Source organism: Lygodium microphyllum, chromosome 6 (assembly GCF_053477565.2).
Source record: "Lygodium microphyllum isolate KBCC chromosome 6, Lygodium_microphyllum_v1.1.10, whole genome shotgun sequence".
Classification (NCBI taxonomy): Eukaryota; Viridiplantae; Streptophyta; class Polypodiopsida; order Schizaeales; family Lygodiaceae; genus Lygodium; species Lygodium microphyllum.
In genome coordinates this window covers 90,197,245-90,211,294 of record NC_141140.1, presented here as the reverse complement: position 1 = coordinate 90,211,294, position 14,050 = coordinate 90,197,245, and the positions used below count along the sequence as shown (strand labels likewise).

General features: G+C 38.6%; 1 protein-coding gene across 1 annotated transcript; it reads right to left on the bottom strand.

The window, feature by feature from the left end:
* Nucleotides 1-880: 880 nt before the first annotated feature.
* On the bottom strand, nucleotides 881-9,918 carry LOC148034792 (putative boron transporter 2). Its single transcript, XM_087679763.1, has 13 exons — nucleotides 8,553-9,918; nucleotides 8,288-8,370; nucleotides 7,912-8,104; nucleotides 7,653-7,791; nucleotides 7,351-7,516; nucleotides 6,986-7,152; nucleotides 6,686-6,859; nucleotides 6,339-6,434; nucleotides 6,119-6,256; nucleotides 5,720-6,039; nucleotides 4,389-4,659; nucleotides 1,476-1,605; nucleotides 881-1,225 (listed from the first exon to the last, which is right to left on the bottom strand). The coding sequence occupies exons 1-13, from the start codon at nucleotides 8,654-8,656 to the stop codon at nucleotides 1,197-1,199; spliced, it is 2,010 nt and encodes a 669-aa protein (XP_087535889.1). The 5' UTR covers nucleotides 8,657-9,918; the 3' UTR covers nucleotides 881-1,196.
* Between the last annotated feature and the right edge of the window lie 4,132 nt (nucleotides 9,919-14,050).

Sequence of the window (14,050 nt, the reverse complement as noted above, 5' to 3'; positions counted from 1 at the left end):
TAAATTACCCTCTCATTTTCAAAAATGTATTTTCATTCATCATTCAACTTATTTTACTTATCACATTCATACACAAGCATGTATTTCTCATGATAACATGTCGCATGATCTATAAATAAGTGGCCTCAATATCTTTCCAAGTTCCTCTAAATACATATAATTAGGAGGTATTTTCTCCCAACTGCCAATGCTTTACCCTCTCAACATACAATTTTATACTTACACCAACATTTGAATACATAGACACCTACTTTAAATGACAATTATCAACTTCATGCAATATCCATACTACAACCATTAATTACCTTCCTCCTAGATTATCTTACATTGCCTTCTTGAAATGATATAACTTTGGGTCCAAAATCTTGCCTTGATTGTTTTTATCGAAAAGCACTTGCTATTATGCTACTGATTATGTTACCATTCACATTTTAATAAAATGTGCACTTTCTAAGAAAGGCCAAGATTCAAGCTAAGACCTTGAATGTAAATTTTGATTGTCTTTGTAGACTCTTAATTAAGGCATAAAATAAAATATTTGTGTAGGGTAGTTCCTCATCTACGAAGCAAACAAAGAAACATGTATAAAACATACTCAAACTAGCCAATCTCAATGGCAACTAGGATGAGCAAAACTAGCTTGGAGATTATTCACAGTTGTGAATGTGTTTCACATTAAGTATATCAAATATTCAAAACAATAGTTCCTACACACCTATTCATGTAAAGAGTATGGAAGGAACCTAAAGTTGTCGAAGAGTGTTTCACTTTATCATCACTTATGGAATCATCTACTCAACATCTTTATGCCACTAGTATGAAAATATAAATCAAGCATCTTTGTCATAAGCAATATAAATCAAACAAGTTTAGATACACATTTTCCAAGAGCTCGACTTCCACCTTTATTGCTTAATGGGTAATACAATGTTTTTTTGTTCCCTCTACTAGTATGGAGTGTTAAACCCCACATTCGCTTAACAAATACCAAATTAAGGTATGGGCAAACCTTTGTCATGTTGTTTGCGTCCACCACTCACAAATGGGCAATAGCCATGCTAAGCATGGTTTTTACAATGCATTGGGAATCTTCACAATAGCAAGAGTCACATACACCACCATAAGATTGAAACATATGATATCTCTATCCATAGAGCAAAGAGACTTGAGTCCATACCTTCATAGCTATGACTAGGCTACCACTTTGGGGAGGGCACGGGTGAACCTGTTCATCAAAGAGCCAATCAACAACTATAATATTTCTTACTACGCGTCTTGGATTCAATAAATATAGATATATAGTGATAAATGTTTATATATATATATTTGTATGCATGGGCAACTAATTTATTGTTGTCACCCACATTATTGTTTGTAAAGGTACATATACACATTCAAATCGATATACTCATATAAACATCAAAGATTAATTTGTTTCTTCCACATAATTGACATCAAATCAAAAATAAACATACTTGTGGATGACAACTTCAACGGGCTGCGCCGATGCTTAATCTCACCACGACTTGGAGTGAACATCTCATCGAAGACCTCACCTTCATCTTGTTGAGTAGGGGCTTTCCCAAGCCCATGCAAATCAGCTTCCTGTAATACCCCACATGAATACCCTCAGAAAAACATATATGTAATTTGATATGTGCATGGTGCATGCTTACAAGATCCATTATGGAGGTGTCCCAATTATTATGGATGGAAACATGGTAACGTGGGTGGGGACTTCTATTTGCTAAGGAGCAACGAGGAAAAGTCATTTACTAGTGTTCATGTGTTAAGCAAAATATTGAAATCAAACTTCATGAAATGTTGATGTTTAATGCTAACCATTAAAGTAAGTGTACACGATCTACAAGCCATAATAAGGTCATACATAAAATCTAATGAGTTTTTGAGTTTAGCTTGTGGATCAAAGAATGAAGTCACGAGATTTGAATTTCTAATGCTTAAAGTAAAAATATAAAATCCAAATCAAATTTTGGAGGTCCAAATGTATGGCCACATACCACCATTCTTGATGACATAAAGCAATTACGAAGTGTATATTCCATAAACAAGTGAAGTTAGGCCAATGAAAAACCTTCAAAATTTGCCTCAATTTAGACCATAATTATTAGCATTGCAAGAAAGATCATGTTGTTCTAACATGACGTGCACCCTTGGCCAACTCAATTGAATTACATCAACATATTGAAAGCCCCTAAAACAAGAGTCGTTTCTATTAATTGATTTTATTACTCTGTGTGTGTGTGTGTGTGTGTGTGTGTGTGTGTGTGTTATCATACCTCTCTTCATAAACTTCATCACCTCCCCCTTATAATGCAAGGAAAACACCTAATCAAGAGGATTAGACTTGAGCTCTTGCCCTAACTTAGAGGTGTACCCAAAAAAGACATTAATGATAGTATTAGCAATGATACCCAAGCCAACTAGAGAGCTAAGCTAGTGCAAGAATCTCTATGCTACCAAGCATGCAACTTCAAAGAAGAGACTAAAATCCTTGAGGACTCCCTCTCCAAAATGCATAAACATGGCAAGCTAAAAGAAAAGATGGGGACCAAGATGGCTACAGCTAGTGAGAAGATTGAAGATGGAGCCAAGCTAATAACAACAAAAGTGCAAGAGCATGTGCAAAAGAGAATCCAAGTAAGAAAGGAGGTAGATATGCAAGGTATGATAACTGTTATTCAACGGTCATGGAAACTACATAACAATAAAGTTTTGAGTCATGTGCATGAATTGTAGCATCACAATGGCGGCATGAAAAAATGTAACAATTAAATAACAAAGATCATCAACCTTATTCTAAACCATCCATCCCATAGACCAAAATAAAACCCTAGAAAAGTAAGGGTTTAATAGAGTGACCTTATGGTGCATCACCAAGAAGGGGAATAATCAAGCAACTTTGGAGTATAAAAATATAAAATATAAAGCAAAGCACAAAAGTAATCAAAATGCTTCAAAGGAAGCAAATTGTATATTATAGAGGAGCTCACACAAGTACAACTCAAATCATGACCAAGTGAAAGCACAAAGATGGTGGTATCTAGAAAAGAGGGCAAATGGATGGTCCATCAAGGCAACAACATGATTACATATCTAAGTTCGAAAAATCTATGTATTATGCTACTTTAAGGTAACGATATATACAACTCATATAGCTCATTTTATGGCAAGATACATGGAGGTGGATTGTAATGAAAATGACTAGATATGGTATTTTGTCCTATGTGCCTTTTAAATGTCTCAAAGGACATTGATACCTCTCTCACATATGGAGTCGAGGGTAGGGTAGAGCTATCAATAGTGTAACAAACAGGAAAAGCTTAATCACATGATCTGCACAAAAAATTGATCACTTATCCTCACACGGTTGGGCACGAAGTGAAGATTGAACACTAAAATGCTTTATAGCATAAACATTTGATTAGTGAACTTGGCACAATTTGCAAACGCTAGCAAAAATTTGAGTTCTGTCCACATGGGCAATGGCTTGGAACTAGATGCACGGTTTTTTATAGAATGCTATGTTCAATGACATAAACCACTTCGCAACAATCCAAATCTATCTACTTTATCATTGGGCCCCGCTAGGCTTAAGAAAATATTGTATTGTGGAACCTTGTTACACTATCTGTTCCTATGTCAAAGCCTATATATTTTATTATTGGCCCCTAGGGTCAAAAAATATACCTTCTTACACTATTGACTAAATATTTTATTACTAATCCCTTTGTCAAAGCCTATATATTTTATTATTGGCCCCTAGGGTAAAAAAATATGTTATTGAATCTTGGTACACTATTGGCTCCTCTATCCTAATGCTCAATTGAATATCTTATTGAACCTTGTTACATTATTGGCTCCTCTATTCTAATGGTCAATTGAATATTGGCATGTCCAACTATATCTAGCTAACATTTTTTGTAGTGCAATGCCAATTCTGGGAGTTTCCTAGATAACCTCACAATGCCTCGTACGGGCAGAGCTTGAAATCCACCTTCTTGTCCCTTGGGAATTGAACCAAGTTTCTCACGCAATCAACACAGATGCCTAAACATCTACTCTAATAAACAGAGTTGGAGTACAACTAGCTAGTTACGCATGTAGCTAATTGTCATTGTCCCTAGGAATTTTCCCTGTTTTGTTTCCATTTTACTTACAAAACAATTCCTTTTTAAATTTAGAAATATTTAGTTTTTTACTTTTTTGAAACATTTCCGTTGGGTCAATTCTAATATCACAGAAAGGAAGAAAATATTTACCAATTTATCCATTGACTGGCTTTAAGGATAAACTTCTAAAATTACCGCCTTTCTCAAATAAAAAATGTAATATTACAAAGCTTCTAAGTTTTAAAGGTGGCTTACCTTCATAGCCATGTTATATGGTAAAGCAGGAGCTTCTTCGTATTCGGCTGCATCGAGCTCCTGCAGATGCTGGCCCTTGAAGAACTTGGGGAGCACGTACTGCCGGACAGGCACCAGAAGCATGATCAGCAGAGGGAAGAGGACCCCTGCCACAGGAATCCAGGTGATGCCAAAGCAGCTCAGCAGGTACACAAGCTGCAGCAGCGTAAACACCACTATCGTGTTGAATGGCACAGTCTCCACAAAGGACGCGTGCGCACCCTCCAGCACTCTGCCAAATGTCACAAAACAATGCAGAAGATTGAAAGCTTAGTCGGCCGGAATGTGACTTGCTAAGAACATGAAAGGGATTTGGCTAACACAGTTGAAAGTTTGGCAGAAAAGGAAAGAATGATTGTATCTTTTGATCAGGGTCATGGATTTGACTTAACAATGCAGAAGATTGAAAGCTTAGTCGACCTGAATGTGGCTTGCTGAGAACAAGAAAGGGATTTGGCTGACACAGTTGCAAGTTTCGCATACAAGGAAAGAATGATCGTATCTCTTGATCAGGATCGTGAATTTGGCTTAACAATGCAGAAGATTGAAAGCTTAGTCAGACTGAATGTGGCTTGCTTAGAACATGAAAGGGAAAGTTTGGCTTAACACAGTTAAAAGTTTAGCACCCAAGGAAAGAATGATTGTATCTCTTGATCAGGATCACGAATTTGACTTGACAATGCAAAGGATTGAAAGCTTAGTCAACCTGACTGTGGCTTGCTAAGAACAAGAAAGGGATTTGGCTAACACAGTTAAAAGTTGGGCACACAAGGAAAGAATGGTTGTATCTTTTGATCAGGATCATGAATTTGGCTTGCCACAAACAGGAAAGGAATTTGAGCACATAGTCAAATTTTGGCGCACAATGAGTCTTGATCAGTTCATCCTGACTTGTTCACAAAGGAATGTGCCAGAATCAAATTTGTCACCCGAGCAAGTATAAGGATATCTCATTAGCTTGGCCAATTGAATGAGAAAGAAGAAAGGCATTGAGGCATCTGTTGCTAGGAGTCACTATATTTATTCCTAGAGGGATGATGGCCTTAAATGGTTGTCCTCTATGCGTCGGTTGTCAAGGGGATGCAAGCCTTTCACTTGAGAATATGCCCGGACACATACAGAACCATTGGCCATCATCCCTCTAGTAATAAAAATAATGCCTCCTTACAACAGCATGTGAGCATGTGCATGTATCTGAGTAGCTTGCTTAATGAGGATCTCTCATTACGTTGGTCAATTTTTTAAGAAGGAGAAGAAAGCACATTGGAATTATGAGAGATTTGAGCGTATACTTGTATCGTCGACTAGGAGCAGTGAAAAGTAGCAGCAGCCTCTCCCAAAATTGATTTCCAGGCAAGCTCTCAATGGCCATGAATGCAAAGTAACCCCAGAGAACAGAAGTAGGGATCATCTTCAAGACCGGCATGGCACCCACACATGCACCAACCATCAGAGACTGCAGAAGATTGCTCAAGCGCTGCTCTTTCACCTCCACAGGGAGCAGCTCATCAACATCTTTCTCTGGATCAAAGATGGTCTCATCTACTGGAGCATCCAAAGTGCCAGCTCCTGCAGCCAGTTGAATAGTACTGCTCTTCAACTCTTTCAGGGCCTGCGCATGATGCACCCTAAGTGAACATTCTGTCCTATAAATCACAGCTCTGCATGTATATGTGATGCTAGCAACATACCAGTGATGATGGCTGCTGGTACACAAGAGGAGTCTGCATTTGTTGAAAGGCTTCTTGCATGCTTCCATATAGCTGTCCTAGAGACGAGTTTCCATCAATGCTCTTTCTTGCTGTCTCCACCAATTTCTTGCGCACCAGCTGACAAGGTGGAAGAACATAGTCATTCATATGCAAACCAGGGTACAAGACAGAGACATGGATTGAGAGAACGTGTGGTTACCTCATGTTTCAATGTCGCTAAGCTTTTGGTGTGCATAGGAGACTGTGGAATGACTCCATTTGAAGGGGGAATCCCAATCAAGCCACAAACAACCACCTGACATAGAAACATCATCAATAAGCAATGAATCTAGACATTGCCACATTTTTGTAAACAGGGGGAGACAGCTAAGCTTGACAAAATATGGGCTCATCAGGACAGAAGCCATAAACCTTCTGTGGACCCATAGCATACATCTTGCTAGTCATACAAGATAACAAATAACTACTGATTATCACGGTTTTGGATAAAGCCACAACACAGATTGCACTTTCCTATATCAAAAGCAATAAAGGGCAGTATAGAACCAGTGCAGCCAACAGAAGAAGATCGTAGTGAAAAGACGAAGGTTTGCGCAGATTGAACTCCTTCTGCTGAGCTAGTTGGGATGCAACACTGTGATCAAAGTAATACAACACGGCTATCATGGTCGCTGGAATGAAGGCAATAAAGATATACGGTATTGGGATTTCAACCATTTCCTGAAAGAATTGAACAGTAAAATCACTAAATCAGTGACAATTATTAATTGTGAAATGAGGCTTTCCTGAGTTCCAAGGCCTGAATGTTAGTGGTGCAAGTTCCTGCTGACAGAACTTGCAGCATACCTTTATGATTGTCCAATTTTTGGCTGCACCAGGAGACCACGGGTTGGGACTGAAGAGGCGACGTGGAATGCCAGAGGGAACATGCCCTGTGGGTGCATATGATATTGCCGTCCAAACAAGCACCATAATTGGCACTCCATAATCAGCAATCAATGCACGCATCCAACCTACGAGACATCAGCATGTGTCCGAGTAATGAAACATAAGGAAAGAAGCACAAGCCATTGGGGCATGGTTTTAATAGAAGGGCTTTCTAGTTGTGCACCTTTCTGATTTTATTAAGAAACCTACTAGCAGCATGCTGTTATATCTCTTAGTTAAGTACTAAAGCAAAGTGGATATAGAAAACCTTGAAATGTACATGCCTGTTCCATAGCACCACGACCGTGCTTTTCTGCTTCTCAACCCTGTAAGGAGCAGCCCAAATGATAGGACCAGTGCGAACATCCCATTTCCAAACCGCCATGAACTTTGAAACTCTGGCAGAGCTGGGTTCTCTCGCTCAGGGATTCGGAATTCCTCAAAAACACCCTTAATTAAGGACACCCACCCCATGATTAGTAAAAGTCTTGCATTTCAACAAGAATTTCTTGCATCACCTCTTAGAGAGTAGATATTTGAATACATGTTTTAAAACAAGGGAAAAGCTTGCGGTAGAAATGTTCACCTTGATGGCTTGCTGCATGAAAAGCATAGCTATCAGCAAGCCAAAGAGTTCCCCAGCAACTCGTGTAAATCTGTTGATTATATTGCATGCCCCAAATATTGCTAGCAGGAATAGGAGAAAAGATGTCCAAACACAGACCCTGAATGATTATAGAAGTGTCAGATCCAGCAAATGTCCACAATCAACTGCAGCGAACTAAAGCATAATGCAGAGAAGATTGTATCATCCAAGATGATGTGAAATGGAAAGAAAAACTCACCAGCCTGTCCAAGCTAAGAAAAGTCTCGGACCAATCTCCTCTCTATCCTTGACAAAATTGTACATGAATGTGTACATAATAACTGTAGGCTCTGCCACTCCTAATATGAGCAGTGGCTGCCCCCCTATGATGGAGTGAACAATTCCACAGAATGAAGTTGATGCAAGAGTCTGAACTGCTGTTAAGATGCCATCTGATATTTTTCCAAAAGAGAGAGAGAAACTTATAAGTTAGCATGTCCATGATGATAGACTTCATATGATCATGTTTTCTAGTCTCAGAGAATCCCCGTTTTTAAGACATTTCGTTGCAAAAAATGATTTACAAGTTTCTCGGCTATGATTTGAAAAGCACCATATGGACAGGTAGATCTTACTTGTGTCTCTATCCAGTTGCTCCCCAAAAGATATCACAGGGATAGCTGAGGCAAAGAATATGTATGTTGTGGGAGCAAAAATCCTACAGTGAACAATTCAAAGTTATCACAATCTACATTTGGATCACTGAAATGGGTATCTTTTGACCATTTTACTCAAAGCAAGAATGAACAAGAAGTGAATCGGAGTGGAGCAGAACCGTGTACTCATTGAGCAGCATAGACAATCAAGCTCATCAAGCAATACTTAGGAAAAGAATATCACCTGTAGCCAGAGTTGAATCCACCAATCCAATCTTCCTTATAGCACCGCAACCTCCCTTTTAAATCATTCTTGATCCCTTGAAACGGTATATATGTCTCTTCCATGATGAACCACTTTGACACAGAAGATCACAAGTGCACGTAGATCAAAGCATTCCCCGTAGGTTTGAACTGTTTATGCCATCAGTTTTTACAAAATACTGGGTATAATTACTTTGTATCACCATTGTGGAAGTCGAGAATTTCTAATGTTGGCTCTACATTTACAATGCTCTTAACGTGGCCTAACTAGCATTGTTGCCACTTCATCGAGCTACTGTTTTGCTCTGGGCTTATCACCCATTTGTATAAAAAGATACCATGCCGGATGCTTATTTTTGCATCAAATGAAGAAATCTCCAACTCAATATACTGAATCTATCTGTACACTCTGGCAAGCTACTTCAGCTGCAGCAAAAATGCCATGATCACTGCAAAAATGGGGTTGAACTGCCAATTCCTTGACTGAGTCACATGCATTTACATGATTTTGCAGCCAATGGGGCTAGCTGAGGAAGCATCTGAAATATGCCGAAGGCGAGTTACATGATGCAGATCTTGAATATTTTGCAGGATGATGGCTTATGCTCTTTTATTAGGATCAAGAAAGGGTGAGGAAGGGGAAAATGTTTACATGATGGATAGGGAAATGCTGATGATGATGATGAAGAGAAGGAGAACGGGATGAGGTCAGGTAATGCAGGATACAGCTACGCAAAAGGCTTACATGGTTGATAGGAAATGGGTCAGTTTCATCAAATCAGGCAGAAACCAGAAAGCAAGCAAGCAGCTTGAGAAGAGCAGCTTACATGGTTGGTTGTGGGCTGAGGTGAGAAGGAGGAAAGGGAAGTAGAATTTGGGTAGCAGAGAAAGAAGGCTGTTTGCTTACATGGTATGGACGGATGTCAGAGGCGAAATGGAGCTAAGAATGAGAGCACCCAACGCAGAGGGAACTGAGTTTGCGCTGAATTGGGCCTGGAACTGAACTCAAGTGATGATGTTACATAGTGGTTTGGAGGAGGGGAATGCAGAACAAAAGAGTGAAAAAACAGGGCTATTGGACGGGACGATGAAGACAGTAAGGGCAAGCTGGAAGAGAGAGAGAGAGAGGACCTAAGGCTAGTGCTTTGCTTAGATGACGTGGAAGACAGAAAAGGGAGTGAAAGGAAACTTGTTTATATGCAAAAAGAGTAGAATACTCTTAACCCAAGGCGGACCAAGAGGCTAAGGTGGTTACTAGTGAGGGGAGGTTGTTCTTTACTTGAGGGGAGGTTGGCCTTAAGTAAGGAACAGAAGAGCACACACCCTTAAACCCAAGGTGGAGGACGCATAGTTGGTTACAAGTAATGAGAGGTTGCCTTTAAGTAAAGAACATAAGTTTGAGGTTTGATTAGGGGTCGTCATGGGAGTTCTAAGCTTCAAAGTGACACAATAGATGCCCATCATCATTCTAGGCTAGCCTTTGATGACATAAGAGTTGATGTCATATACTAGCCCCTCCCAACTATCCTAGAAAGGGTACCTCATACAAATTAATATTATCGATACAAAAATATATTATTGAAGAATAAATAACATGTTTCTAGTTTCCTTCTAATTTTCACCACATTAGGATAATGAAAACCCTAATAATTCATGGAATAAAAAGTATAAGCTATCAAATAATAAGCACATGAAAGTGATTGGTCAAGTGGTTCAAGGGTTTCTATCTAGGCCACGTAAAGTAGCTCCTCATAGATGAGAATCCTAGTTTGATCAATCAAGCCTAATGGCTTTTGCAACCTCAAGAATCATTTAGTAATCATATGTCCTAAGTTGATAGGTAGATGAGAATCCTAGTTTGATCAATCAAGCCCAATGGCTTTTGCAACATCAAGAATCGTTTAGTAATCATATGCCCTAAGTCGATGGGTAGATAGGTAGACTAGCGAAACCCTTCTCAACACATAGTAAATGAGCTTTAGCCACCTTCTATGGTAGCCCCATGCCATTATTAATAGAGTACAAGCATAAGTGGGAATGATGTGCCCCTTGTGGAAAGGATTATGAGACAACCAAGTATGATAGATTTTGCTTGCCATTGTCATGGTGAGGTACATGGAAAATGATGACCGATTGCAAGCTCAAAGTTAGGCGTCTATTTTGGCACTTCCAAGTTGTTCAATGTTGAGGATATGTAAAAAAGTGAGTAGGCCTCTTCTTGTTCCCTTCCATTTGATGAGGTTGTGAAGAGACTAAGGCTCCTTTATGCCTAATCTAGCTCATAGGGTCCTAATATCTTGATAAGATCAAGGGGTTAAAGTGCTTGTGTATATATGGGCCTTATGTATAGTTATACAGTTAATTAGTGCATCAATAAATAAAAGTTCAATAATCCACCCAAGACATACCAGATATTGATCATGGGTATGCATTGTATTGCAACTTGTATGACAAACCATTGAGCATGCCATGCATCAATTATGCCCATATCTTTGCATTTTGTAGAGGCTCGCAAAAAGTTTGTAAGGTAGCCTTCTCTAAAGTACTTTCCCAAGGGCATGCTCATGGATCGTATGTTTCGTAAAACTCCGTGTATCTCATGTTTTAAGATATTTGAGTAAATAAAGTGGAGAGCATTAGTTACATATACCAGTAGAGAATGTACATCTAATATGATGCAATAATCCATCCACTTAAGAAAGCAACCCTTGGTCCATGTAATGATATTTTAAATCATGATATGTGGTCTAGATTTGGCCAAATGTGCAAAGAAACATAGCGAAGAAGCAAAGCGAGTCCTCTAAAAATAGTGTTTTCTAGTAGTAAGTCATAATAGGGTCAAGGGGGCCTAAGAGGCTTGCTTTTGCTAGTTGTTGACAAGCTATTGGTTTAAGAGTAGAAATGTGTCACGAATAACTCTATTGATTGAGTTTGTTGTTTGCATCACAAGAATGGTGCCTAATTTAATCTAATAAAGTGGTCCTTTACCAAGCAATATCTAACACACTTAAGATGCAATGCCTTTTAAGACATGGCATAGCATGGAACTCATCATGAATATGTATTTACATCATCTAGATGAATCAAACAAGGTTTTAAAACATTTTACTAGCACCCCAAAAGTGTTACATTTTTGTTTTATTGATCAAGTTTTTAGAAAACATGTACTTTAATCACCTCACCCCCCAAAAAAAAGGTGGAATGCATATTACATGCACATTTTCTAGGTATATAACCAAGTTACTTAAATGCTCGTTTAAAGTCAACTAACTATTTGTATCCTCCCTTCTACAAATTGAATGATGTTGAAATAGGAAAATAATAAGCATTATAATAATAGAATGTTGACAATACGCCCCATGAAAGCTTGAAATTTTGTTGCACTTGTATTCATACATGTTCTTTCCAATTTATAAGGGGTAAAGGCATTTTTCATGAACTTCTTTTAATGTGATGTGCTCAGAATTTTGATGGGCATAACACCAAATTCATACGAAGGTCTCTATAGACATTTGAAGGATAATACACCTTGGAATCACCCAGTTTTGGATACTCAACCCTTAGCCTTCCATAACTCACACACTCTCATCCAAATAGCCTATTGAGCCATCTTACTACACCTTTGATTGATGTGTACCCATGCAAAATGGAGACATTTTGAACGTTCTCTAAATTTCTTTCTCATGTCAATAATTGTGATATGCTTAGATTAATTCATATTTGAGGAGGCCTTTTTATAACACATAAGTGGTGATTCACATCAAAGAGAAACATTAATAGAGATTATGGTAGGGACTATGTATGGGGCTTTAATGGAAAAGGTATATACCGGCATAAAGTTGGTAAAGCAAAGGATGCTAGATGAACATTGAGACTAGTTAGAAAAAGAAGAGGATGCCCTTTAGAACAAGGTAATAAGTTTACAATGTTAGTTTCCTTATTGTCCAAAAAGTCTTGGGGTTTGGGGGGGGGGGGGGGGGTGGGGGAGGGCATGGTTGGGGGGGGATGGTGGGGGAGGGCGTTGTGGTGGTGGGGGAGGGCATGGTTGGGGGGGGTGGTGGGGGAGGGCGTGGTGGTGGTGGGGGGGTGGTGGTGGGGGAGGGCGTGGTGGGGGGGGGGGGGGGGGGGGGAGTTAGGCATTAGATGAGGCTGCTAAAGATAGTAAAAGCCTAATGATAGTGGCTAGAGGGTTGTCAACTATGTTGGTGGAAGAGACAAAAGAACATGCAATAATAAGACCAAAAGAAAACATGGGTGTGTTGTTGGCAAGTTGAAAAGAAAAGTGCCAAAGGAAACTACAAAAGAGCTTCCTTATGTAGTGGATGATGATGCTTGTTATGATGGTGATAGTGATGGTGGCAAGGTTTTTTAAACTTGTTTATTAATATCCAAATTGTTTTACATAACTAAACTCAACAAACATGTTTATTTCTATCAAAATATTTATTTCTAACTTGTTTTTTTCTATCAAAATGTTTTACATAACTAGATACAACAAACATGAGTTACTTTATCCTCAAAGTTCATGTCATTAATCCTATATAAATTAATATTCAAATTGTAGGCAACACCATCAAAGTGCAATGTGATTGAGTCTGAATCAATTAGTATTTATATTTGTAGAGAAAGCAGATTTGGTTTTACCATCAAAGTGCCATGCGGTTGAGTCTAAATTAATTAGTATTTAAATTGTTAGGAAAAGCAAATCAAGTTGGTAAGGAAGGGAATATGATGTATCATCCCTTAGTTGACTTTGGATGAGAGATCCATCAAGGGGACAGTATGGTATTTAATTGTTGACAATATTTTATTTAATTTTCAACATATAAAAGTATGGTATTTAATTGTTGACAATATTTTAATTAATTTCCAACATATAAAACCAAAGGGGCATTAAAGTATTTAGCCTTCAAAGGGGATACTAGACTATATATGGGACACTTTATAGGCAAAAGCTATTATGAAAGGGAATATACCATGTGGGCCATAAGTTTTGGGGTTGAGCATATGCATGGCAAATGCACGCCTTCTATCTCCTCCTGGCCTAGTCAAGGTTTAAAAGTGACTTATGGCCTGGCAAAAAGGGGGAGTCCAAGAAAGATTCAATGAACTTCTAGATATCCTTCCAAGATAGTTTCTGCATCGATGTAAAAGTGTATTGTATTTCTAAATGGTTGTGTATACATCGTTCTTCAAACGCTTACAAGCTGGGCTTTTTAGAGAATATGCTTTTGCCAAGCACTTCTGTTGCATGCTATTGAGATTATAGCACACTGCACAAGATGAGCTATCATTTTTTACTCTTTCCCTCACTTGATTTGATTCTCAAAGCCTTAATTCCTTATCTCACCTTTTCAGGTGAAGTTGAGAGGGCAACTCACACATTTATTTGTGTTTCCCTTTCTTCTCCCCATTATTCAGTACCTCTTTACTCAAGTGAGGTCTCACTCTTATATGCAAAGCTTAAAAGGGGAGAAA